The following is a 25,946-nucleotide window of genomic DNA, read 5'->3' on the forward strand; positions in this document are numbered from 1 at the left end:
CTTCCTTTAAAGTGAACAGTAATTGGACTTGTTTCATGCACGTATAAAACCCAAACCTACGGGGACCGAAAAGAGCAGAAGAGGAAGAAGACAGCCAACTGTAGTTTCTAATGCAGGCAGTCTCTTGTCATAATACGTCCCCCAGATGGACTGGAAAGACACTTGACTGAGACTGAAAGAAAATAACTGATTCCCAGAGAGAGGCAAAGGACAGTCTTAGCATGAAGCACTTGTAAGACACTTGAGCAATGATGTAAGACAAGCTAGCCTGATAAGGCGTTGTTTCATGCATGTTTTTGTGCACACATTCAATGGATATGTTTGTGCATTTGCATGCGTAGGAATGAGCACATTTAAGTGTAAGCGTGTGCATCTGTGTCAGTGTGTTGGAATGTGTGAATATGCAGTATTTACAAGTGTGGATGCGATAACTGTTTGAAACCCAGGCGCACTTTAAAGGCAGAAACCGCACTATTCCCTTGTCCAATCTGCAGAGAGACCAGAATCGGGCCAAACCCAGGATGAGCTGATGGCTTATTAAATGTATTATGTACCCGCCACATTCAGATTGTGCATTTAGCTTTTTGCCCCATTACAGGCAATATTAAGCCGAAGGGTGCAGGGCCCATTTACAAAGAGCCGGCCTGTAATGAGAGATCAGAGGCGAGGTTTTATCATAGGCAATAAAACATGAGAAACTGTGTGTCTGTTAATAAGACCCCGAGAGGATTGGAGAGGGGGGTAAAAGGTATGGGCTCATAGGATCAAAGACATGTGTGCCTGGAGAGGAGAGGAGAGGAAATGTAAAGGAGGAGAGGAGAGGAAAGGAAATGTAAAGGAGAGGAGAGAAGGGTGGAATGAAAAAGGCAGTGGAGTGATGCGTTTGAAAAATGATGGGTTTTATTCTTTCTATCAGCTTCTCGCCTCTGTTATGGCAGCACAGTGGTATTTCTTAAGCTTAATAAATGTGGTGCCTCTATTTCCCTTATTTTCTGATCTTCTTGTGCATACTACATTCATGTTTCTTTCTCATATTGAAGGGCCCAAGAATATGAATTTTTCTGTGTCATACTAAGGCTACACCTCTACACCTTGATTTTGAGTGTGGCTTATGCCTGGACTGTTTCTATCACTGTATGTAAATTGGATTACATTCACATATTCCATTAAAATAGATGTATCTGCATTGAAAAGTAGATCTCTCCTACGAAACGAATCCTGCATGTGTCTTTCAACATGATTATGTACCCTCATTTGTAGCAAAAGATACAAAACAATTTTATAATGCAATTCAGTACAACACTCCAGCTACATGAATGGACAAAGATCCCAAATTAAATGAATTTTAATGAATATTAAAAGACAAAATGTAGATGTTATGCACAAAAAAGGTATCTTGTCAGTGTTATTATTTACGTATTATATTCATGTAACACATTGCAGTTGGTCTAGCCGAAGCTCAATATATGTGATGTATTGTTTAGAAATTAGCAATGCATATTTTATTAAATCATCATATATTTTGTAAATCAAAAAAGAAAGAACTATGGCTGCTACTTGAATAATAATGAGTAAAAAGTTCCCTTCCTGAAATGTAGTATCATAATATGTCGTCAAGTGCAAATATTTAAGTACATAAAAGTTACTTACCGGAAGGTACAGTTGAGTAGTAAATTAGAATATATCAAATACTAATTATGTCATGCTGAATATTGTTTGATTTCCACTGAGACCAGCGTCTATTTTTATCAAACAGACTCAGGGCTCAGGGCCATATTTTTCCATATCAAATATTACATGGACACATAGATCCCCAAAAAGTGGAAGTCCTTTTTCATCTCTCTACAGGGAGGTCAGAAATGAAATCACGACTTTGGAGCAGCTGCACGTGATGTGACAGCAGCCCTACCAATTTATTTTGATTGGCCTTGCTTTGTGCAAGCTTAGGGAAGATTTCCCATGGGCAACTAGGCCTTCTCGCTGTGTGAAAATGCAAAATGTGCAATGCCCACAAGCGGAAACTATAAATGAATGCAGAAGTATCAGCAGAGAAGATGCGTCTATTTGTTGTTGTTTTTAGGCCCAACTTGGATCTCTATTTGCTGATGTGATTATAATCGTCACATTGGAACAACAATAATGCCTCTGAGTGCAGTTTGGAATAACTTTTACAAATCATAACTACTGTTTAACTATGAATACTGTGCATATATGCTGAACAGGGTGTTGTGAGGGAATCTCCATGGCAACTAGATAAATCAAGTGCAGTCTAACCAGAGTGTCAATTAATACTTTTCTCAACTGCTGACAAATTCTGCCGTGCTTGCTGACTGCTGTGCCCAGGTGGAGCTGGAAGGCAAACTCTATGCTCTGCTCACTCCCCATCTCGTTTGTCCTTAATGAAGCAGGATTGATGGCCCAGCAGCGGAAACACAGCTCACCTCATCAGCGACCAGCCGGGGGAGGGACGCTCTCCAATAAATAGTGCAGTAAACACACAATTAAGGGCCTGCATGTCAGCGCTCCGTTATTACATTCTACCAATTAAGCATCACGGGCAACCTCCTCATTTGTACCGCTTTGCACATGTAATCAGTAATCTAGTAATAATGTGCTGAGTCTCAGCTGCAGGCTCAATAACCGGTGAGAGGGTGAAAGTGGGTGGTGATGATGGTGCTCCGTCTGTCTGCTCCTTGTGCGTTTTGGACGTTTTTTGGATGAGCAACTCCTCTGGCCTTCAGGGAAGACAAAAAGCTGGAAGAATGTGGAAATTAATTTTGCAGGATAAAATGTATAAGTTTTATCCAAAGCCTCTCTGTTTATTTGAAACGACCGTGAGCTAACAATGCTTTCAACTGATGTTCTGCTGTGTAGGCCAACAGAAGTAAGGAGAGCCAGCGTGCTAATCTGCTGTAATATTGATGATGTTTAGCGCCCTAGGCCTTTTATCATCAAGCCAAACTCAACAACCCTTGGGCTGAAAAATAAATGTGAGGACGGGCCGGAGCGAGTGAGCGTGCTTCTGTGATCGGTCTTAAACATCATTTCTCGAACAAAGTGCATATTCACCAAAAATAAGCCTCTCCAGTTTCCTGAAGTTCCCATCAATAGAGTGAGTGTGCGAGAGCGGGTTCATATGTACGCTTAATGAATATTTATGTTTGAGTGCCATCTAGTGTGAAATATTTGAAAGTGCATGACTGAAGCTTAGACTTGTATCAAATCATGCAACATATATTAAAAGGACTTGATGCACTTGTTTGGCATTGAATATGTTTTATTAGCACATTGGCATTATGATACTTTTGAAAGATCTCGTTTTTAGTTTTGTTAAAAACGTGTTACTAAAGCATGAAAAAGATCAGCTTCATCCACAAAGCTCTAAAGTACGACGATGTTATTTGGAGATATTACTGTTATGACTGTTTGTTTGAGAAACGCAAATACGTATGAGGAACCTGTGGAGAAACTAGAGTGAAACAGAGTCTATCCTCTGTTTTTCCGGAATATCACATCAGACAAAGTTAATACCATTGTGCTATAATCACCCAGGAAGGACTTGAATAACATTTATTCGGGGATTTCGATGTTTCTATATGAACATACAATGTGACTTATGGAAAATAATGTCGCTCTCAGGCCCCTTTGGGCCCAGTGTGCAATGCCGTCGTCGAGCTCAGTCTTACTAAACGCTTCCACTGCCTCTGCTGGCCCCATTCATCAAGTTCAGTAGCACTGTCAACGTTTTATTGATTGTATAAGATTCAGTAGATTTACCTTTGTAGGTATGGGCCAATAAGATAGCTGTGCTATTGCTCTACTGATTGTGTTAAAGTATTAAACACAGCTGTTTTTCATCACAAAGCTCTTTAAAAAAAACTTTTTAAGTGCGTTTTAAACATTGAGAGAATTTGAAAAAGTGGATGCCTTAATACCACAAATAAATCAGGAATAACTATTTTCATCTACATTAGTGACCATCTGTTTCTCAATGTGTTGGGATCTCCCTCCTGCGACAGACCCTGGGGTATGTTCACAATATGCCTCCTGAAAAGTGTTTTGCCACAATAAAAGCATAATTGAGTAGTTTAATTTAATCTACATCCCTCCAATTTCTAGCAAACAGGGCTCACAGAATACAACTCAATATAGAATATAACTCAACAGGCACATGGCTGTATAATCAGACAAGCACAGAAGAAAATCTGAATAACAAATATGTTAAAATATATATATAAGTTAAGTACTAAAATAAGAACCCAATTTAACAATTAGCTAGGTAGATAAAAAACACTTGGATGTCTATGAATTCGAGAATAATAATAATTCAGGGCCATTGCTGGCAAATAACACGTCTTGAATCTTGCTTATTACAAGTCCGTAATGGAAGAAAAGCTACCTTGTGATATATTTCATTATTTTAAATTCACTAAAAATAGTACCTATTGATATACAAATAAGAATGTGAAAAATCTCACCAGTTTCTATTTTACTTCAGACTTCAGATAATGATGATGGCTCATATTTATACATATGACTGCAGTCCAAAGCAAAATAGTTCTGTTTTAACAGTTTTGACTCTCACAAGGGTGTCAGTTCCTTTGGCGGTTTGACAAGTAGAGAGAAAAACATAACGGTGCATAATGACACTGAGTTTGGTTTCACACACAACACGTTTCTGCTGCATTCAGATTTTATGATTCAGAGATTGGGGGGTTTCTTAATCTAAGAATTATTATAAATAATCTTAACAAACATCAAACTCAGCAGCACATTGAATAGTGGTACTCTTACAGGGCACTACGTTTCTTATTCAGTGTCCAAAGGAATCTTGATTGATTGTGTTTGTAAATGAATCCCCCAAAATCTCATGTTGTATGGTTAACTAGTTGTTCATTGTACACTACTTTTCTGTAACACTGTATTCATTCTTCACTTATGTACATGGAGTGTTTTGAATCACGCAGTCACCATTGGCAGATTTTGTTTGGGTGCTAACGTAGCTTTTTTAATGCACTTAATCCACAACACGATGGCTTCTTTGGTATAATTAGTTGGGACACATTCACTTTAGCGACGATGTACATATAAATATACAATTCTATTATCAAGTAAGAAGAAATTATAATATATGTCATTGTGACTGTTTGGACCTGAGTGCGCTCTTTCCCTTTCCAAGTGGGAGTTACCGCATTGTCTCCAACACTTGTTTTAGCTTCACTTTGACTTAGATACAACTGGACCAAATGTATGAAGGACTTTAAAGTGGATTTTAAAGTTTGTCTTAGTTGGTCAATGTATTGTGGCACTAATGGGTTTTATAATGTATTAAGTGGTTTAGAGTGTTATTTATAGATTATTAATGTGTCAATTTTACCCCAAGTCTATTAAACGACCCAACTGATTACCTTAGATTACTCACTTTACACATTAAAGGCAAATTAATGTAATTAAATGTAATCAATTCCATTTTTTTTTCTCAAGTTATGATCAAGCAAAGACCATAAGCCATTAAACAATTCGGTTGTTCCTGTTGCTAATCAACATCAAGAGTAGACAAAGCTCAACAATGAATAGTCCTACTAGCAAGTGTTTACCGGGTAGACAAAGCCGGGTACATCGTATTCACCGGGCGTTTCAGGGCTGCTCTGTTGTCCAGACGCTATCAAAAAGACTGCGGGACATTTCCTTCACAGGAGTAACTGTTATGGAATACAGTTCAGCCTAACTGAGAGTATCTTCCCTTCTGTTTTTTAAACAAGTTACAAAAAAATATTTTGCCTAATATAGAAACAAGAAAATTACAATGAAAAAAACATAAAGCAGAATACTATGAAATTCTTTTTTTTTGCTTAGCTTCTGCCTCCAACAGTTTTGTTTACTCTCTCTGTGATCCCCTCACAACATTTCTGCCAAAGGATCTGCCATGGCTGCTCATTTGTAATTCGGCCGGGAACAACCAGAAATCAAAGAGCTATCTCGTATCTCCCCCTTTTGCGATACTTCCTTTCAACGTCAAGATAAAGATTCGAGGAGTAAAAAAGTTGAGGGAAGATAGATGTGAGTAGATATATAGATATAGATGTGAGTAGATATATAGATATATCTATAGATATATATATTTATATATATATATATATATTTATATTTATATATATATATAGATATCTATCTATCTACAGAAGAACCTCGGTCTGGGTAGCGAGTGGATCACTTTGAGGAGGTGGATTCAAGACCTGTGATCTGTCTTGCTGTTGTGCTTGTCCCAGTCCAGAGGAACTGAGCAAAGCAACTGTACAGGGCGTGATGCTCCGACACACACTCACGGAAGAACCCGCCTCATGCAGTGAAACAAGTCCAGCTTGATATTAATGTTTGCATTAAAATGTGATCTTGAAGCACATGTGTTTCGGAGGTTACCAGAAGTGACATTGGCAACATTTGCATCTGTTGTTCTCCAAGAATCCCATTTCAGATGCTCTCCTGCAAACAACTCTGCCACCTTGAATGCAACAAAGCAATCCCTGAAAGAAAAAATAAAAGGAAAGCCATCAATGTGACCGCAGTCATATAGACCACCATGTGTGCTCCACTGTATATGGCCATCACAATGAAATTGAATGCAAGGGCTTTTCTTTAATTAAACTGAATAAAAAGTAATGACTATGAGCGGTTTGTGTCACCAATGATATAGATATAATTTACCTGTCTACTCACTGGTATTGTGCCTTTTCTATGCCTGCAGCGCTGTAGCACTGTGCCAGTCCCTCGTACATGGGCTTCAGGGACCTAGCATCAAAATGAACTTTAATGAAAGATTAAAACTAGTCATGATGCCAACTATATCATATATTACCCTAATCATTGAGGCCTTCATGTGTTTACATTTGACTGACTTTAAACAATTCTGGTGGTTTAATCTATTACAAGATTATCATTTATTAGTTGAGTAACATCTGTAATATGCAACTAGTAATTAATGCAGTCAAACACACATGAACACAACTATAAACTAACATGTGGCGTAATATGCAACTAGTAATTAATGCAGTCAAACACACATGAACACAACTATAAACTAACATGTGGCGTGACACCAACATAAATGCATTTATAGACATGACACTTGTACTAAAGTACAGTATTTATGGCTAACGAGGTTTATAGTTTACTATTCTATCAGTATGTGCATAATATGTATACAGAATATAATGTAATATACAATATATTATTAGCATAATACATATACAGGGTATAGTGTAACATATACTATATTGTTAGTATTTACAGCTAAAGACATTTATAGCTGGCTGTTCTCTAAGTATGTTACAGTATATAATGTTTTAACAGTATAAGATGAACAGTTAGTGAGAATCTGTGTTAAATGACGTACAGCAGCAAACGCTGCATATTTCTCTAAATAATTATTACACATTACTGTTTAGTGACTTCCTCACAGCGCGAGGTCCGACGAAGATGCACCGTCGCTTCGGTGCTCTTTCCCGGGTAGACTGACTGGAGAAACAGCGCCACCGGTGGTCAAATATATGTTACATCCGTAGTGGTTTAGCACTACCATAGAGAATGAATGGATTTTTGGTTCAGGGATTTTAGCTAAAGATTTCACGGGTGCCGCGCGCACACATTTCTCCCGTATTTTCCTCCACAACTTTGTGCACCTCTCGACCGGAAAACCGATTTTTGTTGAGATCTCCCTCAATGAATCCGGAGGCTATCCGCGCGTCTTTATAGTCCGCCAATAACGGCTTGTTGAAGCGGTCATATTTACGCATTTCTTCCGACAAATGCTCTTCAATCTGATCCGTACTATGAAAACGGAAATGTGAGACGCCGTAAAGGATGTAGTTAGCGGACCAATCGCAGCCAGGTGCGCTGCGGGAGGCTTGCGTCTCTTGAAAAATGGGTCGACACACGCAAGGACGCAAGGCACGCAGGGGGGTCTTGCGTCTGCGTCGCTCTGAAAACGCAGAAGCATAAACTAGGCTTTAGACACAAAATCGCAAAATGCCACACTGTCACACAACAACAAACAGATGACCCAAGAGACCAAATAAACATCTAGTAATTAGTCATGCACTCGGGCTTAGATCGGGGATGTGTTTTATCTGAATATTAATCGAGAATGGATGCTGGAGCAGAAGAATAAGAGATTTGAGGAAGGAGAAAGAGAGGCTGAATCATATTTATGCCTGTGTGCTCAATTAAATTCCAAAGAAAATGATATCACGTAAACAACAGATTGAGTTTAAACACACATTTCAACCTTAATCAAAAAATAAATGTCAGCATTTCTATTTCCATAGAAAATAAGTAGGACACAATAACTCAAACATCTGTAAATGCGGAAGAGGATGTGCATTCCTCTCTCTGGTAACACCTGTTGTGTCCACCTTTTCATTGCGTTTCTACAATCAGTTCATTAAGTCATGCCAATGTAACGTGAGTTTAACCACAAAATACTAATTAGTTTTGGGGGGGGTTTCGACCTGTGCATCATAACCTTCCACACAGCGTCGCCGTTTTTTGACCCAAATCCCGAAACCCGAGTGAGGCCGCGCGTGCGCTTCGCTCATCGGCCGCGAGACGTCGCCGTCTCCTCCTCGCTTCCCACCAGAGCGCTTTGCCGTCCGCGGTCACGTGACTCGTCATCTGTCAGGGGACAGCATGGCGGACATGCGTGCGGAGCCTCAAAACAAGTTGCGCCGAGTGTCCAGCTAACCCCTGCCGCGAGAAGCAATCGATACCGCCGCGAGAAGCCGGGTCCCCTCCTCCTCTTCCTCCCACCACCTCGGCGCGGTGCCCGAACAGACCGCAGAATGGAGGAGGAGAACAAACTTCAGTTCCCGTCTCTGCCCGCCATCTCGGAGGATCTTCTGGTGAGTGCACGCGCGAGCCGCAGCTAGCACCGAGAGGCCGGCGGGCTAACCCGAGCTAGCCTCCGCTCCGGGGCTATCGGCTACTAGCTAAAACCACACCACACACACGCGGCGGGAAGTATCGCTCACGTCCCGTGCTATGGTCGTCTTGTCCTTCCTCGGACACGCCCGCGTTGGAGCGTCTTTTCTTCGGCCACGTTAGCGGGTCGCTGCTAGTCGCCGAACAGCAGCACAAAGTGAGCTGGTGGTCATTTCTCATCGCGTCTCTCCCCCTCTTCGCAGGACTGGGCTTATCCGATGAGACGAGACATGCAGGTACGTGGCATGACTTTTATTAATAGTGTAATCGAATGAACCCCGTCGTTCTGTCATGTCCCCCATCTCAACCAATGAGTACAAGTCGATTCCATGAAAATGTTTAACAAAGTGTGTTGGTGTAAACAAACACGATGGTGTGGCCATTTCTTTGAACACAAGCATGATTATTTCTCACAAAGATCATCACACAGCAGAAGGTCTGACCCTTATTTAGAGGCTCACATCACATATGGGTGACCTTTGATCCGGGTCCACTTTGGCTGGTCAATGTAATTGTGAGACATCCACATGTAGTGGTACCACATGTTGGTCAGTGTCCCACGCAGCTGTAATAGGTTTGTCTGTTTGTTTGATGTCCCGCTCTGTCTTTATTTTCAGGAGATATTACCGGGAGTGTTTTTGGGTCCCTACTCTGCTGCAATGAAAAGCAAGGTACGTTTTGCACGAGACAACCACAAGTACCCAGAGACAGACAGAGAGACACTAAGACATTCGAGGCTCATATTGCATCTCTTCTTTGTCTAGCTGCCAATCCTTGAGGCACAGGGCATAACACATGTTGTGTGTGTCCGCCAAGACATCGAAGCCAATTTTATCAAACCTAATTTTGCTCATACATTTAGGTAAGTAAGAAGTCACATGACTATTCTACCAGATGTGAGGTGTTGCTAACCAATAAACTAATGTTGCATCTTTGCAGATATCTTGTGTTAGATATTGCTGACAATCCAGTGGAAAATATAATACGATTTTTCCCTTCAGTGAGTTACAACGTGTTCTTTTTACTTTCTTTCTTTGCAAGTGATTGAAAGGCAGGGCCTTTTTGTTTTGCCTGACCTGTTCGTTATCCTCCTAACAGACTAAAGAATTTATTGACGGTTGCTTAGCAACAGGAGGTAAGGATGCACGCACGTTTGTGAAGTGTCGAGTCGGAGAACAAAATGTATGTTTTTTAATCAACATCATCTTTTGTCTTGTTCCTGCAGGAAAGGTCCTGGTTCATGGTAATGCAGGAATATCAAGAAGGTGAGGTTTGATTTCACATCTAATTTCACAGTTATTGTATGATCATTCACAAAATTTCCATTACATGTAACTGCCTTTTTAATATGTCCTTGGTCATCTTTATTTATCTGTTCCAGTGCTGCCTTAGTGATTGCATACCTTATGGAAACATTTGGGATGAAATACAGGTTAGTGTTTCTTTTGTTTGTTTCTTCACATAAAGTCATATACATGGTAGGTGACTTCTTTAAGCATAAATAAAGAGAATTGTATCAAGTTATCTTTGCTTACAGTGTGCACGTATAATATTGGAACGTTGAAGGCAGCACAGCGACTACAAGTAGCGCCTGTCAAATAAACCCCCAGAATCCGAATAACTTTTATAATAAAAAATAGTAATAGAAGCAGACCTTTTTCACATACAACTGGATGCTTTTTGCTGTTACTGCTTGCAGTGGAAGATGTCATAAACTTCTGCTTCATTTCCTCCACAGGGATGCATTCAGCCACGTCCAGGAGAGGAGGTTCTGCATCAACCCCAATGTGGGCTTTGTGCATCAGCTACAGGTTAGTCTACCTGCAAGAGAAAATGATTCAAATTCCGAGGAATCAACTCGACACGCTCAACAATTGAATGTTTCCAAGCCACTCCTCACTAACTGGTTTGTCGGCTGAATGTGCCGTTTCCGGCTCCTGTACTTGAAAGGTTGGCATCTGTTACACGGTTATTTGCGGTACTCAGTGTTAATCTGAGTGGTCTGCCCCTGGTGTGTCTCAGCAGAGAAGTATCCATGTACCATCTAGTCATGTTTATCATGTTGTACGTCTGGCTCGCAAGCCACGTTGGAATCCGTTGTCTCTGCTTTAGTGTAAATGATGACAGACACTCGTTTGTGCAAACGGGAAGACAAGTTACCCGTCTTGGATGTTCTATGAATGTGTCCTTTTTAAAGCACGAATGCTGTATTGTGTTCACACAGGTTATTCTTTCATTCTCTTGACTGGACATACTGTACCAAAGCGTCTTATTACAACAATAAGAGTACTGTAATTTGTTTGTTTCCCAGGAATATGAAGCGATCTATCTGGCCAAACTGACCATTAAGATGATGTCACCGATGCAGTTGGGCAGGTCGTTCTCTTTACAAGCTGGAATGCAAGGTTTGTACATGGGTCAGCACCTGTCTGCTCAATGTCTGTCTCTGTGTCAGCCAGACTTGTTCCAGATAAGCAGTCAATATAGTGTGGGCATAATGTTATTCACGGGCTAGCATTTGTTGTATTATTGGCACAACGTCATGGCTGATCGACCAGGGTTCAGGGACGATGCTCTAGAGGAGGTTACACAGCAGCGCTTATTGGTAGTGGTCTTTTTTTGAATCCCCCAAAGAGCTGATTCATCGTGTGGGGATTTCAAACAGTTTGCAGTCTGAAGTTAGATTCCATTCATTCTTTTTCATCTTCCCATTTCTGGAACAGGAAGCCGTAAACGCAGCCTGGAGGAAGACGATGACTTTGGAGCAATGCAGGTCACAGCATCACAGAATGGATGAGCTTTGCGGATATTTAGCTGTGATGCAGTGCACTCGATTAATTTTTCCACATTTTTAATGGGATTAAAAATGTAAATATTTGAACTTTTTCTAAGGGAAAGGGGTGGGGGGGGGGGCGGATGATTGCTCGTGTCTGAGACATTGAGTGATGGAGGAGATCGGGCCAATTTGATAACTTTTTTTTCTCGAGCTGTATGCACTGATTTTTTGCAGTTTTATAGTATTTAAAGCATTTTGCATTTGCAGCGGGACAGTATTGCAATAATGCACTTTCGATACTTGAATTTGTGTAATAACCAGAATGGGGCACTTGGCAAAAAAGGGAAAGTAGCCAAGACGGCGCCCGATGGAGGACATGAGAGGAATAGCTAATGCCTTTATTTTGGGAGTAATGGGGCTATGGACTAGTATCATGCTTAACGTTGGAGAGTAAGGAATGGGAAAAATAACAACTCACTGCTTAATTAAACAAGTCTGAGTTCTGTTTGGTTGTTTTTTCTCCACTTATTTCAAGTGTATACCGTCTTTATTATTTCAGACATTGCGTTGAATTTCAGTAAGTGTTTTTCTTTAAGCCACTGACGTGTTTGTGCAGAGTGCGTCCCTCCAAAAAGCTGAAATCTGAGAATTTACTTTAAGTTACATTTTAATTAACGTTTGATTGTCGGATCTTCAAACATCCTTTACAGAGCAGAGGCTCACTCACGTTCTAGTGATTCTACATACAACTATTTCCTGTTATGATTAGTAGACATGTCCGGTCCAGAGCTTGTTTTTTGTATAATAAAACTTCCACAAAAGTTGTGTGTATGCTAGTAGTGTATGATCAATGCAATGGATTTGTTATACAACTGGGAATTGAGGAGTGAAACACGGTAGATTGTAGAACATTTTATGTTGCTTACATAGTTAAGTAAATAAATTACAATAAATATGAACCATTTTGCCAGAGTATTATAACTTAATTTACAAAATAATTTCTATCCATTTCCCCATAAAAATGTTTCCCTCGCTCTCACAGCAGATCACATTTTGAATACAGGCCCAATAAAAAAAGAAAAAACTTGGCTAATGGCCCACCTCTCCCTCAAAGAAAAAGAATTGTTTGCTAAAAATATACATAACAGTCTTGATGGTAATTCTTCATATTGTAGTATTTAAACCGTTAAAGTTATCCGGCAACGCTGGTGTCAAACAGAACAGCTTTCCCAGATGTAGAGCACAATATACCAAATAGGACATGTTAGAAAAATGAAACCCCAGTAAAACCCAAAGGAATAATAAACTAATCACCCCTAAAGAAACAAAATTTCTTTGGTGGTTGCCCATGATGATCAATGAAACAGCTGAGACAGTGTGAGAAGAACTATGAATCACGATCAAAACGTATTCCCTACAGGATTCTAGGATTTGTAGTGAACTTGAGATGCTGTAGTCAGTTATTTAGCTATATCATAAATATGTATATTATTAAGCAATTGTTTTTACTGACAGATGTTTGTAGGTAATATCATTTAGTACACAGATATTTACTTAGAAATAATGTCACATAATTAAGATCTTGCAGTTACACTTAATCATTTCTTTCCTCGCACGGATGGGGAAACATGTTTGTTGCGGTAGCCATGGTAACCAAATGGGCAGAGGAGGTTCAGTTTCTACTGAGCTAAAGGCTTCAACATACATTGAGGTTTACTCAAGTGTGTTGAAATTCAGGAACGACTCACAACCACAACCTTGTCCATGGGCAGCTCGTCAGTGAGTGTATAACGGTCGGGTCCATGCCCCCCAAAAAAGGTTTAAGGCCGCTATTGTCCTCAGTCGGAAAATCGACACTGCATGTACGTCTCCTGTGAGGGGGTGTATCCAAACTTTTGGTAGAAAGCCACATTGTTGGGTGCACATTCCAGTGTGATTTTGTAGCAATTGAGTTTTTTGCTGAGAAGAGTGAGCGCTGAAACCAACCTTAAAGGGACAGAGAAAGAGAAACAGAATGAGGAAAATAAATCAACAACATCTCTCATGCAAATCATTTTCACTGCATCTCATTCAAAGACAGACATACAAGGACAAAAGTATCAAACCAATACACAATGCATTTGTGCTCACGCAGGTCTACTCACAGTTTGCCCAGCTGCTTTCCTCTGCACACGTCACTAACTACTACCTCCTCCACTCGACCTCTCTGCAGGATCAAATAGAGAGGAGGTTTGTACGGAATTATTCATTTAACTTCATTTGGCTTATCACAGGGAACCATGTTGATAATTACCACCGTTCTAATATTCACTGCATTAATAAGTAACTTTTTTTCAGGAGATTTGTCTTCAGGAAACTGTAGTTGTATCCTGAAGCAAATCCTATTTCAACACTGTTTAAGAACAGCTGAAAAATAGTCAAGTGTTGGTGATTTGAAGCGTGTTGTTGTTTCCTGGTGATAACCTTTGACAGCTTATTCGCAGACCAATTAATTAAAAAAGGGTATCTAGTGTACATTGAAATGAAAATTTGATCAACCAGTTAATGCAAACATCACAATGTGATAAATATAGCGTAACACAAATGTGATGTTGAATAGTTTGTTTATCAAGACTATGAAATACTCGATTTCAAACAACAGAGAACCAACTGATACCACAGGTGACAGCTAATGGGGACCCTTATTATAAACACACATCCATTGTTAAATACATGCAAATAACTTGCCAGGATGTTATTTACCTTAGCACAGGAGTGGATGAATTTGTGTTCCGTGATCAACGTGGCCGTGGCAACAATCTGTCCCAGGTTTGTGTCCTCCACTACAACTACATAGTAGTCGCCGGTCTTCTTCATATGTTCAAACTTCTCTGGAAGCCAACAGACAACATTTAATAACATACCTACATATTATATAAATACATATAGTATCATCTTCCTTGAGGTTTCATTAGACAGTTTTGTATTTATAGTTATTTTTTCCTCAAATGGGACGGCTGTTTAACACATTATGTTCTGAACTAAATAACTCCATAGTAACTGGTGTTTTTTTAGAAAAGTGGCGTTAACCATGACTTACTTGTGAACTGCTCTGGTGTGACATCGCCCGTCTGCGTAAGTTGAGATAAAACCTTGAAGAATCCTGGAACAAAAAAAAAAAAAAGCTGGTGAAAATATCAAAAGGTAATTATTTATCTGTCCGATAGATCTACACCGAAATTCCAAAGACATGCTTTTCATGTTCTTCGAGTTCTCTTGAAAATACCAGTACAGGACTAGTTTCATTCCTCTCACCCCTGTTGAAGTCAGCCAAACAAAGCGGCCTGAGCACCAGGTCTTGCCCCGGACTGGAGGGGGAGATGGGGGGGGAGAAGGAGAGAGGGTTGCTGCTCCAGTCCAGCTCCTGAAGAAGTGAGGGCTCGAACAGCGGAGTCTCGTTTAGCAGCATTTCACAACCTGATGAGAAAACACGCAAAAGGCACATTCGCACACCCAATAAACGTGTGTACACAGAGTAAAGAAAAGAATGCCACACTGAATAGAAAGGCTTTTCTAATCCCTCAAGAGATTCTGCATCAGCTCAGTGAGTTGTGCGGTCAGCCTGGATTGGAGGCATGTTTGCTCACACGGAACTTTGACCTGACGCACACCGCGCAAGTGTCATTACTTTACTGCCATGATTCACTTGTGAGCCAGTTAACAAATATTAATTACAACACACATCCGGCTACGGATTCCAGCGCATCCCCATTCAATCCTCCTGAGTTGGTGGTCGTGGGAAGTAAACACACGTCACAATTGTCGTTTCCATGGCAGCAAAACACAATTATTCCTTAGCGGCGTTACCGCTCCCTGATCACCAAGCGACACAAATAATACGTCTAATAGTTGCCGAGACGGCAGAAGCTTGACACGTATCACATTTCACCAAACTGTCCATGTTGCCAAAGTTCATCAAAGTTAAAATAATCCGTGTTACTACCGTCATGTCTAAGCTACGCGTAACCAAAGAAGGTTAAGTTAGCAACAGTTAGCTGTAAAGCGTCATGTAACGTTATAAGTTATAGGACTTATCGTGTGTCCTGTCAGATGAGTGACGTAACTGAGGCCACCTTCATTCAAGCTAACGATCGAGTTTATGACGAGGCCAGCTATCGTCATCGTAGGAGCTGTAACTTAAAAAATATCACATTAACTTAACGTTAGCGAGCAGCTAACAGCTAGCCGTCGTTAGCAAGCGTAACCACTTACCGGTAAAAAGAAAACCGACGGAGGAGATTCCTGGACTCGGGGCACGAACAGTGACAACTGGGCAGTTGTACAAGTTTTGTAGGTTGGGCTACATCACCGAGCCGACCAGCGTGGGTGTTTTCAGCTGCCGTTTCCGCATGCGAAGCCCTGGGTGTGACGTGGCAAAGATGGTGGAGGAGTGGTGCGCCGGCCGATGACGTAACGTCAGGTGGATCCGGGTTTGACGTCTAAACACGTCTACATCATGGACACACTTATTGGACCAATACAGTCAATGGTCCGCTTCGCAAGGCTTTACTTTGCATTAGCATGTTAAACCATATCATAAGCAAACCTGCAGAAGTCTTTAAATAAAATGCGTTTTACAATGACAAAAGAATAACTATTCCCGTTATATCTTGTTAAAAAGCCGTAGCAGCTCCTTTTATTGAGTCTTTTGTATTAACAATTTACAAAAACTAGATTTACAGAACGTTTTCCATAACTGAACCATTTTTGATTTAGGCACAAAAATACAGCAAAGCCCAGGCCAAAAAAAGATTTCAGTTTTGATTTAATAAAGAATTGGCTTTAAAGGAATATATCTAATGGAAATTAAAAGTTGTTAAGTAACTGAATGAAATTTTCATGACATTTTTTCCATTTCAACATAAAAATTAGAAATTAAAATCCTATATTGTCTCTTCTTATGACAACACCAAAACAGAGCTTGAGCAATACAACACAATATAAATATCACAACACTTCAGCGTTGAGTGGTTTGTGGGCTGCTCTTTGGGATAAAGTGGAAAGAAATGAAAGCACTCGTCTAGATTCATGCATACGTCGCCTCAAACTGCCTTTGCACAGAAATAACAAGAAATCAAACACTTATGATACAGTTTCCATCTTTGCGTCCACTAATATGTCTCAACCAGATAGACTTAAAATTTGAAAATACTGAAAGTGTTTCCAGGGACGAGTTGGAACATAACTGAAATAAGACCTTTGAGCTGCGGATGATTATGTTCCTTGATAATATGAATTTTTAATAAGTCTGTCCAAACAAGATCCCCAGATCATGTATTCATAACTATCTTCAATCATTCAAGTATGGTGTTATTTGGCAACTGGATTGGTTACAAAGTCTCAAGAAGGTTTTGCTGCTGCTGCTCATTTTTACTGTCAAAGCCTTTTGAATGAGTGACAAAAACGTTTTCAAAAGACAGTCCAGCGGTTACAGACTTAATGTGCATAACAAATTCTATATGATGGACACATGGCCAAGTACCCCATCAATATATATTTAGTAGAAAATAAAATGTTCTTACTCAGAGAGAACTGCGTATCATCAGAGGGTGATTTTAGAAAGACAGAGGATGACAACGATTGTACAAAATGTAATACATCCTCTATGCATCTGTAAGGAACATCATTAGATAAACTAAGCTGTACATGTCCACCTTCCCCTGCTAAATTAACTAAACCAATGGGTCATATTACACACTAAATACAGATCAACCCATGTGGGTCCAACACTTGGTATGCAGCATAGGTTGATAGAAACATTCATATTTTGAAAGGCTGAAAAATACTAAAGTGACATTCTCATACTCCAAAGGTAAGAAGAAAAAACATGTTATTTTGCCAACACTTAATTCACAGTTGACTCATAAATTAAACAAATACATCAGATGAGTTTTCTGAAGTTTGAGGACACGTAGCTTTCTGCGATTACCTAAATAAGTGAAACCAACGTTTGATAAAAGAAAATAAAAAAAAACATTTTTATCTAGTAATGACACCTTCACACCGCTCTCATAAAAGACTCTTCTGAATGCAAAGCACGCTGATTTTTGACAGCCAGTCGCAGTCACGGTAGTAACTGTCTGCCTACTGAAGCTGGTGGTTGCAATGTGTGGCACGTGAATAAAGGGCAATGCACCCTTGCATTTCTCGACTTGCAACCATCAATATTTATAATATTCCAAATACTTTGGAATCAATGACAGAGGCCATTCCAAATGGTCCTACCTTACTAAGGCAGGCCAAACCAGTCCAAAGGCGATGCTCTCAATACTTTTGAACTATGGTTTTGAATAAGCGATAACCACTGACTGTAAACCAAATAGGGCATGGTGGGAATAGCTTTGTCTGTGCCTCTTCAGCTGAAGCCAATCGGTGTTTTCAAGGTGCCGGGTCTTGTTGAGTTTGTATGCGTCTCTCTGCCGCTGCCGCCATGGTTCTACGCCGCAGCGCAGTCAAGATCAATTCTGGAACAATGTCCTCCTCTAGTCCAGGCAAATCCTCATCCGGGTCCTCTGGACTATGGTTCAGAAATCTCCTACAGTGACAAAATAAAAAAATAAATATTACTTTTGTCTTTTGAATGGAGCTTATTTTTGGAAACACAGCATAGTTGGCAGTACTTTTTGTGAGGTAGAAAACCAGCAGTGTCCAAACCTGCGCGCCTGCAGAAGCATCTCTTCTTTCCTCTGCTTCAACATATTCTGCCTCTCCTCAGCAGACTTAGAGAAGCGACCTCCTCGCACCTCCACGTTTTCCGTCTCACTGAGGCCCTGCTCGGCTGCTCCGCTCGCCCCCCCCTGCTCACCTGTTGCAGCGCTCCCCTGTGTAGGGGCACGCTCTATGGCCTGAGTAAGCAGTACAAGCAAAACATGTGACGGCATAATAGTGTTTATTTTCGGAGGCATCGGTGTGAAAGTGACCCTGCTTTTAACATTAAACCCAAAGTTGACCGACCTGTGTTGGGAAAGGCACCTGGATGCGTCCCTCCAGGATATTGTCAGTGGTGACCTCTACAGAGCGCGTCAATTGCAGATCTTGCATGACCAGGTACGAGGGCACCTGAGGGAACATCTCCTGGATCTGATGGGCCTGATAACCACATGGTACATCCAAAACAAAGAGCATAATAGAGGAATGATTAAGAAAAAGTTTAAGTTGGCCGTAAAACGCACAATATCACGCATTTAAAATGTAGAAAATCTTTCAAAATGGATGAACTCACCATGGCCATGAGCTGGGAGTTGTTGGCCTGAGCAATGCCCAAGATGTTGGTGGTGTGCATTACTTCCACTGAGAAACTGGGCAGCCAGCTGGCAATGCGAGATCCTGCAAAGGAACGTATGGATTGTATAGTTGGTTACCATGCACGGCATCTCAAGTAAAGTAAATCCAGGTTCAGCTCAGATATGTGTCCGACAGATTTACCATCAAAGTGGAAGAAGTGATTGTGTTGGTTGACGTGTGGTACAGCATCTGGAGCAGCCCCAACTGGGCCAATGTTGTCTTCTAAGCCAGCGCCCTGCTGCTGGCCTCTCGCCGGGGCCCCGTCTCCACTAATGTTAAGGGATGTGCGACACGTTGGACAAGAAGTGTCCTGCTCAAGCCAGGAGCGCAAACACGAGCTGGAAACACACACACACACACACACACACACACACACACGTTATTATGGCATTTTATGAGCAGAAAACTTGACATTAAACATTTCCAGTCTCCGGGTAACATCAGGATCAGAGAGAAACATCTTACTGAAACTGTAAACCTTCAAATTTCTACAACTCAAGGGTAAATGATATTCAAACGTTATTTTGTGTAGGCCATATATAAAGTAACGGGTCAGTGGTGCCGGCAAAGTTGTGTAGAGCAACCTTTTCTACCTCACGGACCGGTTTCATGTCAGACAATATTTCGCAGACCGGCCCGGTGGTTGGGGACCACTGGTGTAGAGTATTGGTATCTGCTCGCCAGTGCACTTTATTTTTAACTTTTCATTTTTATCTTCTATTTTGAAGATTAAAAAAACAAACAAAAAAACAAAACACTTTACTTGTGGAAGAGATGGCCACAGGGTAGTCTGCGTGCGGTCAACATGGCATCCCAGCAGATGGCGCAATCATCATCATTAGCTGCCAGCTCCTCAGCGGTAGCAATTGCAAATCTATTCAGAGCATATACAAATAATGCCGAAACAAGAAATGATCAACCAACACAGATCAAGAAAACCCATCAGGTAAAAAAGGGGAAAACAATTCAATCAAAATGTATTTTCACCTGGCCTCCATGTTGTTGATGACACGAAGGTAGTTCTTGTGTCGGCGGACGCGGCGCTGAACCTCGTGGAAGAGATACCGCAGCTGCATGAAGATAACCAAGCTGGCCATGGACAGCCAGATGTTCCCGAAAAGCTAAAGCAGGAATTTTGTACAAAAAGATTAAAGATCTTGTTCTTTCCCTCCCAGTTAAAATGTTCTCTCTGGGGGAGTTTTTGCCTCCTTCGATTCAAGGAGCCGAGCAAGAGGCAGCCATATGTTGTACGAGGCAAATTCCTGATGTGTAATACTGCACTATACTAATAGAATGTAATGGAACAATTCCATATGCGTCTTACCAGCATATGGATGTGGTGCATGAGGTCCAGGAAGAGCATAGCCAGCTCCATGACGAAGTCTGTGTAATAGACATATGTTCCCTTACTCTCCCAGGTCCCCGGATGGTTTAGATCCCAAAGATGAATGGAATAACTGAGGGGACATGCAGAACTATCAGGCCATGAAACTTGATATTAAGACAGCATGGTGAGGCACTTCACTCATATGGTGAATAAAAGTTACCAATGCATGAAACAAAGATGGTGTAGAAGTATTGTGGTAGAATTTAACAAGTAGCATTGGAATCAGAAGCAACAATTCCAGATAACAAGGTGAGAGTACCAGTGTAATGACAGAATCAAAGTACACAATTTGCACATAATATCCCAATGTCTAAAGGCTCTAAGTTTAGGTCAATGTGCTGGGTTAAAAAACTAGAAATCAACTCATTTTTGGAGTTAAAGTAATACGCAGCCACAGAATCTAACAGTTTTATTGTTGGACTAATATTTAAAAAGTATCTCTGAGCGCCTTGACTGATCAGAGTTGTTCATACTGCTTGTATAATCCGAGCCACTCTCTTTGGGACAGAGAAACCTTTCACAGTGGTGTTACAGAACCAGAGAAAATAATTCTAAATCTGCAGTTACACGGTTAGTGTTTTAATGTGGACACACATGCAAAGAGAAACGTACCGCATGATGACGTGCCCAGTGCGCACAGTAACCAGCAGACACTGAGGAGAAAAAAATAAACAGGCTGAAGCAAAGTAACTCTCATGCACCACTTTCATAGAAACACTACACATTATACAGACGTTACCGTTACGATGTATTTATGGTCCATTATATTTATAAATGGTGTAAAGACAATCTGTGTTTTCATCAGACCAAACCCCAATTTAGAATATCCGCTTATGCAAATATAGTTTCTGTATCAAACAATCAAGCCTTTCTTTCCCCGAGTTCCCATTTAGACTTTGTAGCAGAATCAGCACAGCTGTAACTGAAACATCAGAGAGGATTACAGAGCCCCACAAGGCCGTACTCATGAGCCAGTTTCTACAATACCGGTGACCTGGAACACATAAATGGAATGCGATCACTATTTATTACAACTTTAAATTTTCTTACTTCATTGTCCAATTGTCTGCCATTAAAGACGTTGGCCATGTTTATAATACGACACATGAGACACATTTATACATAAGCATGCCAAACAGACGGGGAAAGAAAACAAAATATATGCGCTAGATCAAAAGCTTTAGTGATATTAAAAGTCCACAATCACCCCGACCACCCATTGTGGCTCCGGGTTCCTACCTCGGCTGCCATGAAGGAGAAGGTGTGCATGCCATGGGAAGCTCCCAGCAGACCACCACAGCCCACAGCCAGACCGCAGCAGTCCAACAGCAACGAGACCAGTAGGCAAAGCACTCGTACATGACTGTTCATGGGAGTGGAGGGTGAGAAGGACAGCTGTCGGGAAGAAAACGGGAATAATAAACAGATTGCTCCTCTCTAAAAGTATTACCTATCTGTTTTGGGGAGGTTAAAAAAAAATAAGTTGAATTTTAGAACTATTAGAACTATTTGGGAAAACTGACACATGTCTAGTGAATAGAACCAAATTTAGGACATCATTATACAACTTAAATTGGTTCTATAAAGCTTTGGAAGCATCAAGTGTCCCTAGTACATTGACCACACCGCATACAATGGATCTTATTTAGCAGTTTGACAATCATGCGTCTTGTTGCTCCAAAAGACAGCACCAAGACAACCGACAGACTCAATCCAAAGAAAGAACATAAATAAATGATTATCTATAGCCAAAGATGGGAGTAAGGAACAAAGACTTGCAGTCAGCAAACAAACAGGTCCATTTCCACAGCTAATTTACACTCTGGTACAGTGTGACGGTCAGCATTACATCACACACAACATACCAAATCAATACCCGCTTTAAATGTCAGCGCTTTTGAGAGCTATTGGGGTTGAATACATTTGATATTTTGTTTTCCACAACATGCAGACCCCAATCTAATACGGGGATGTGTCGATCAGCAGACCAACACGCCAGCTCAGGGAACTATTAATAGATCCCGAGAGTACAGTTACTCTCAGGCTTTATTTTGGACACCGCAACTAATAAGAACATATTGCTATATAGTTAAGCGCAAGCTATCTGAAGAAATAAGAGCTCAGTAGGTGCAGATGACAAAAGTACCCTTTACCATGATACATCTAATTAAGAGATGGTGGTTTTCAAAGGAAAAACACAAGACTTTTTTTTTTTAGACAATTTGACTTTGTATTGCAGACTGGCTGGTCGTCTGAACGTTTAGCACAATATATTCAGTTGTTGTATTTTCAGTAGAACTTGATTGGAAAATTGTTAACTATCGATAAAGAACACAAGGTATTCATAAACTACGATTAGGGTTAAACAAAAAAAAATGGTGTAGCTTATAATCAGGCATGAAAACGGGTCAAGGGTGAAAAAGGTAAGAAGGATATTACCCCTCTAGGGGTTTTCAACTGGTTTTGTCCCAGGGATCATTTTTTACGTACTGACGAGGGGGGGGGGGGGATTGACAACAAATAATAGGGGACAAGTCATTAAATACTCGTCATGCATTATATTGCATTGCATATAATGTGTGCTGGTCAACTAGTCTAAAATTAATTTTAGACACATTTTTGCATAGTGACAAATTGTACCAGCGTACTTAGAAGTCAAAATGCGTATCAAGTTGGCAGGTCTGCTTATTGATAGAACGGTGGACCACTTTCCCTCCTGCCTCGTCAGTCCCCTCACCTCAAAATCTACCTCCTCAAAAACCGTCGCGTTAGCTAATCATTTCCCACCGGAGCTTTAGCTAGCTGGCCAACGTCGCTGTGTTAAATGACTCAATTCATCAAGCTGTAGCTAACGTTAGCTAAGTCGATGTTAACAAAGCTCCTGGGTAACTTAACTTAGATTAACCAGAAAATATTAAAATTATTGAAACCATCACTCAACCGGCTCGCAATTCACTGAATCTTGCGCTCCCTTCTGACACGCGCACCTCACTGTATATGAATACCCCCCCCCCCCCCCCCCAAAAAAACTCATTGAATCTACACGATTCACGTAGGTCACCTATTTTGGTTTCAAAACGGCGAATTTCGCCGAAAGGTGAGGGATTTTCATGCCTGTATAATACTTACATATTCAAATCGGTCTTTGCAGAGCTGCACCATGAGGTGGAGAAAGACCAGGGCAGAGAACCACAAACACCACATGACCACCTCCTCCACTGTCTGCACGTTCAACACCCCAAAGATGAAAATGAACTTGTAGAAGATGAAATTCCAGAATTTATCTTTCAGGTGCTGAGGAACACACAGAGCAAACCGGATGCATTTGTTTCCAAAAGATTGACCCTTACAAAGAGCAGCGATATACAGTCTTGAGAAGGGTTGAATTCATTGTTCAAGACGCACACTCACCTGCTTCTCACTAACTCTGAGCGGGCCAAACACTACATACTGAATCATTTTCGCAATTAACATCAACAAGCAGCAGAATGTGTTGACCAATACCTAAAGGAAAACAGGGAATAAAGAGACGATGAGCTCTCAGCAGAACATACAATCATCAGGCAATGCAAATTTCAAACCGGCTGACACTCACCCATACGAAGAGACTGTCAGTGGCAATATACCACAGGATAGTGGTAGTCAATTCCGTGTTAATAATATCATTGTTTAGTTCGAGATCCCCTTCAGTTGGCGCTGGCGTTTCATCAGATTCCAAGACCCCAAAGCCAGGATCAGTCACAGTGTTGTAGGCACTAAAAAGGGTGCCTGCGAGCAAAGCCACGCTAAGTGCGGTGTAGGTCTGCAAGCTGGGCCAAGGAAACCTCTCCAAAAAAAGCAGAGGCATTGCAGTGGCGATGGTCCGATTCTCAACGTGTGATTATGGGGTCTGTCCCGAGCCAAAGACACGACCTGTGAGGGCGGAAGTGGGTTAGCTAACGCTGGGCCTTGGTAGTGGAAACATATTCAAGTGTTAGCCTATGCTAGCTAGCTTACAGCAATACGGTTAGATGATTGAAATAATCGCCTGGTTGTTTGAAAGGTGGCAATTGTGACAGCAATGTTTTTTTTATTATAAAGTATTAGCTGAACGTAATACATATGACGTCATCATCCATCAGATGGCGTGGCAGTAGGTACAAACGGTGGACATTGATTTATTGGTAACGTTGCGCGAGTTAAGTTAATCTGACAGGGCTGTGGAGGAAGCATAGCGCCTTCAAACCGAAGAGGTTTGGAACCACCGTGCTGGTTAACGTACTCTCACTTCTAAAGCAAGGCTAGCACGTTAGCTCGCTACAGTTAGCTAGAAAGGGGGCAAATTACTCCTCATTTGGACCATTATGAAAATGTAAGTGGTCAAAAAAGCTAACCTGAAACACGCGACCAGGGGTCCAACCGGTTGTGCAACATTACTTGAAGATATATAACGTTACGTTACCCGACAGAATAATACGCGTTCACGCCCCTAATGTTAGCTAACGTTATTTACACGGCAAACGTTAGCTCATACTAGCTTATTCGCTAGCTCATCCTAACAACGCTGCTAGCCACAAAATAGCTATAAACAATAAGCTTGTATTACGTTAAATCGTCACTCACAGTTTGTCACAAATGTAGATTTACACAATATCCAACGACCCTCGTTGTAGGTAAGTGGTTTACGTTTAGTGCCAATGCACCAAAGACACCGTCGCTGTCAACATCGTCATGTTTATTTAATCTAGTTGGCTGAGGAGCGTTGTTCTTCTTCTGCTGCTCCTTCTTTTTCTTCTTCTTCTTCGTACTTTATGGCAACTGGCTAAACCCGTCATGGCGCATTATCGCCACTAACTGGTTCGGGGTGTGTATTGGGATTTGAATTATTCATTCATTCATACTAATGGAATTCCTTCTTCCATCTCTAATGCTGGTGTTGTGCTTGTTCTGCTAATCTTTTAATGGCAGCTGCTTGAGAGGAAACATCTTCTCCTATGAAGTTTATCAGTTTCAACAGTTTTACTGCCGTCTTCAAGACTTTCATGAATTCCAGTTTGTCAGATTAGACGCTCTTGGGTAAAGTTCCTGTTACACCTAATCTTTCACCATCTTCCATAATTTCTGTTTCCTTCTGACGCACATAAAACACAGACGTTTTACACTTTGTGGTATCTTAAAGTGATAGCGAAAGTAGTTGGATGATTACCTAAAATTTGAAGTGTCCCATTATTTATCTAGTTCCTGTTTTTTTTCAAAGTCTTTTAAGTAAATGACTTCCCCTTATTCCCTGATTTTATGGATATTGCCACAACTCCACAGTATGGCATTTTAGATCAGTTTGTATATCTCAACTCTTTGGCTAGAAACGCTAGAAACGTATAGGAACCTGTTCATTCAATCCATTTGTAAAATCATAATAATGCATAATGCAATTCATTATATTAATGATATACTGATACTGAAACTGATTGGCTGGCCCTACCAAAAAAAATAATCCACCAGCCA

At 40.8% G+C, this 25,946-nt stretch overlaps 3 protein-coding genes across 3 annotated transcripts; 1 reads left to right on the top strand and 2 right to left on the bottom strand.

Annotated features, from left to right (window-relative positions):
* Positions 1-7,461: 7,461 nt before the first annotated feature.
* Positions 7,462-12,573, top strand: styx (serine/threonine/tyrosine interacting protein). Its single transcript, XM_040198693.2, has 11 exons — positions 7,462-8,897; positions 9,180-9,212; positions 9,594-9,647; positions 9,741-9,838; positions 9,916-9,976; positions 10,075-10,111; positions 10,202-10,241; positions 10,358-10,408; positions 10,715-10,787; positions 11,288-11,381; positions 11,700-12,573. The coding sequence occupies exons 1-11, from the start codon at positions 8,838-8,840 to the stop codon at positions 11,771-11,773; spliced, it is 675 nt and encodes a 224-aa protein (XP_040054627.2). The 5' UTR covers positions 7,462-8,837; the 3' UTR covers positions 11,774-12,573.
* Positions 12,574-12,649: 76 nt separating this feature from the next.
* On the bottom strand, positions 12,650-16,258 carry gnpnat1 (glucosamine-phosphate N-acetyltransferase 1). The gene is made up of 6 exons (XM_040198705.2): positions 16,004-16,258; positions 15,047-15,208; positions 14,832-14,894; positions 14,495-14,622; positions 13,897-13,958; positions 12,650-13,738 (listed from the first exon to the last, which is right to left on the bottom strand). The coding sequence occupies exons 2-6, from the start codon at positions 15,198-15,200 to the stop codon at positions 13,591-13,593; spliced, it is 555 nt and encodes a 184-aa protein (XP_040054639.2). The 5' UTR covers positions 15,201-15,208; positions 16,004-16,258; the 3' UTR covers positions 12,650-13,590.
* Positions 16,259-16,399: 141 nt separating this feature from the next.
* LOC120832411 (E3 ubiquitin-protein ligase AMFR) lies at positions 16,400-25,415 on the bottom strand. The gene is made up of 14 exons (XM_040198651.2): positions 25,065-25,415; positions 24,058-24,374; positions 23,874-23,966; positions 23,592-23,756; positions 21,702-21,857; positions 21,075-21,115; positions 20,400-20,532; positions 20,063-20,196; positions 19,839-19,949; positions 19,217-19,413; positions 19,014-19,117; positions 18,746-18,880; positions 18,446-18,636; positions 16,400-18,326 (listed from the first exon to the last, which is right to left on the bottom strand). Exons 2-14 carry the CDS (start codon positions 24,307-24,309, stop codon positions 18,170-18,172), a joined length of 1,869 nt encoding a protein of 622 aa, XP_040054585.2. The 5' UTR covers positions 24,310-24,374; positions 25,065-25,415; the 3' UTR covers positions 16,400-18,169.
* Between the last annotated feature and the right edge of the window lie 531 nt (positions 25,416-25,946).

The sequence above is a fragment of the Gasterosteus aculeatus genome, chromosome 12 (assembly GCF_964276395.1).
Source record: "Gasterosteus aculeatus chromosome 12, fGasAcu3.hap1.1, whole genome shotgun sequence".
Classification (NCBI taxonomy): Eukaryota; Metazoa; Chordata; class Actinopteri; order Perciformes; family Gasterosteidae; genus Gasterosteus; species Gasterosteus aculeatus.

Excerpts from the sequence above, each read along its gene's own strand:
- styx (XM_040198693.2), top strand. The coding sequence starts at position 8,838 with ATGGAGGAGGAGAACAAACTTCAGTTCCCGTCTCTGCCCGCCATCTCG. Across the intron at positions 9,839-9,915 it reads AATTTTGCTCATACATTTAG|ATATCTTGTGTTAGATATTG; the intron begins GTAAGTAAGAAG and ends GCATCTTTGCAG. Across the intron at positions 10,112-10,201 it reads CGGTTGCTTAGCAACAGGAG|GAAAGGTCCTGGTTCATGGT; the intron begins GTAAGGATGCAC and ends TTGTTCCTGCAG.
- gnpnat1 (XM_040198705.2), bottom strand. The coding sequence starts at position 15,200 with ATGCTGCTAAACGAGACTCCGCTGTTCGAGCCCTCACTTCTTCAGGAG. Across the intron at positions 14,895-15,046 it reads TTTGGCTGACTTCAACAGGG|GATTCTTCAAGGTTTTATCT; the intron begins GTGAGAGGAATG and ends TTTTTGTTCCAG. Across the intron at positions 13,959-14,494 it reads TCATCCACTCCTGTGCTAAG|AGAGGTCGAGTGGAGGAGGT; the intron begins GTAAATAACATC and ends TTGATCCTGCAG.
- LOC120832411 (XM_040198651.2), bottom strand. The coding sequence starts at position 24,309 with ATGCCTCTGCTTTTTTTGGAGAGGTTTCCTTGGCCCAGCTTGCAGACC. Across the intron at positions 19,118-19,216 it reads TCACTTCTTCCACTTTGATG|GATCTCGCATTGCCAGCTGG; the intron begins GTAAATCTGTCG and ends GTTCCTTTGCAG. Across the intron at positions 18,881-19,013 it reads ACTCCCAGCTCATGGCCATG|GCCCATCAGATCCAGGAGAT; the intron begins GTGAGTTCATCC and ends TGTGGTTATCAG.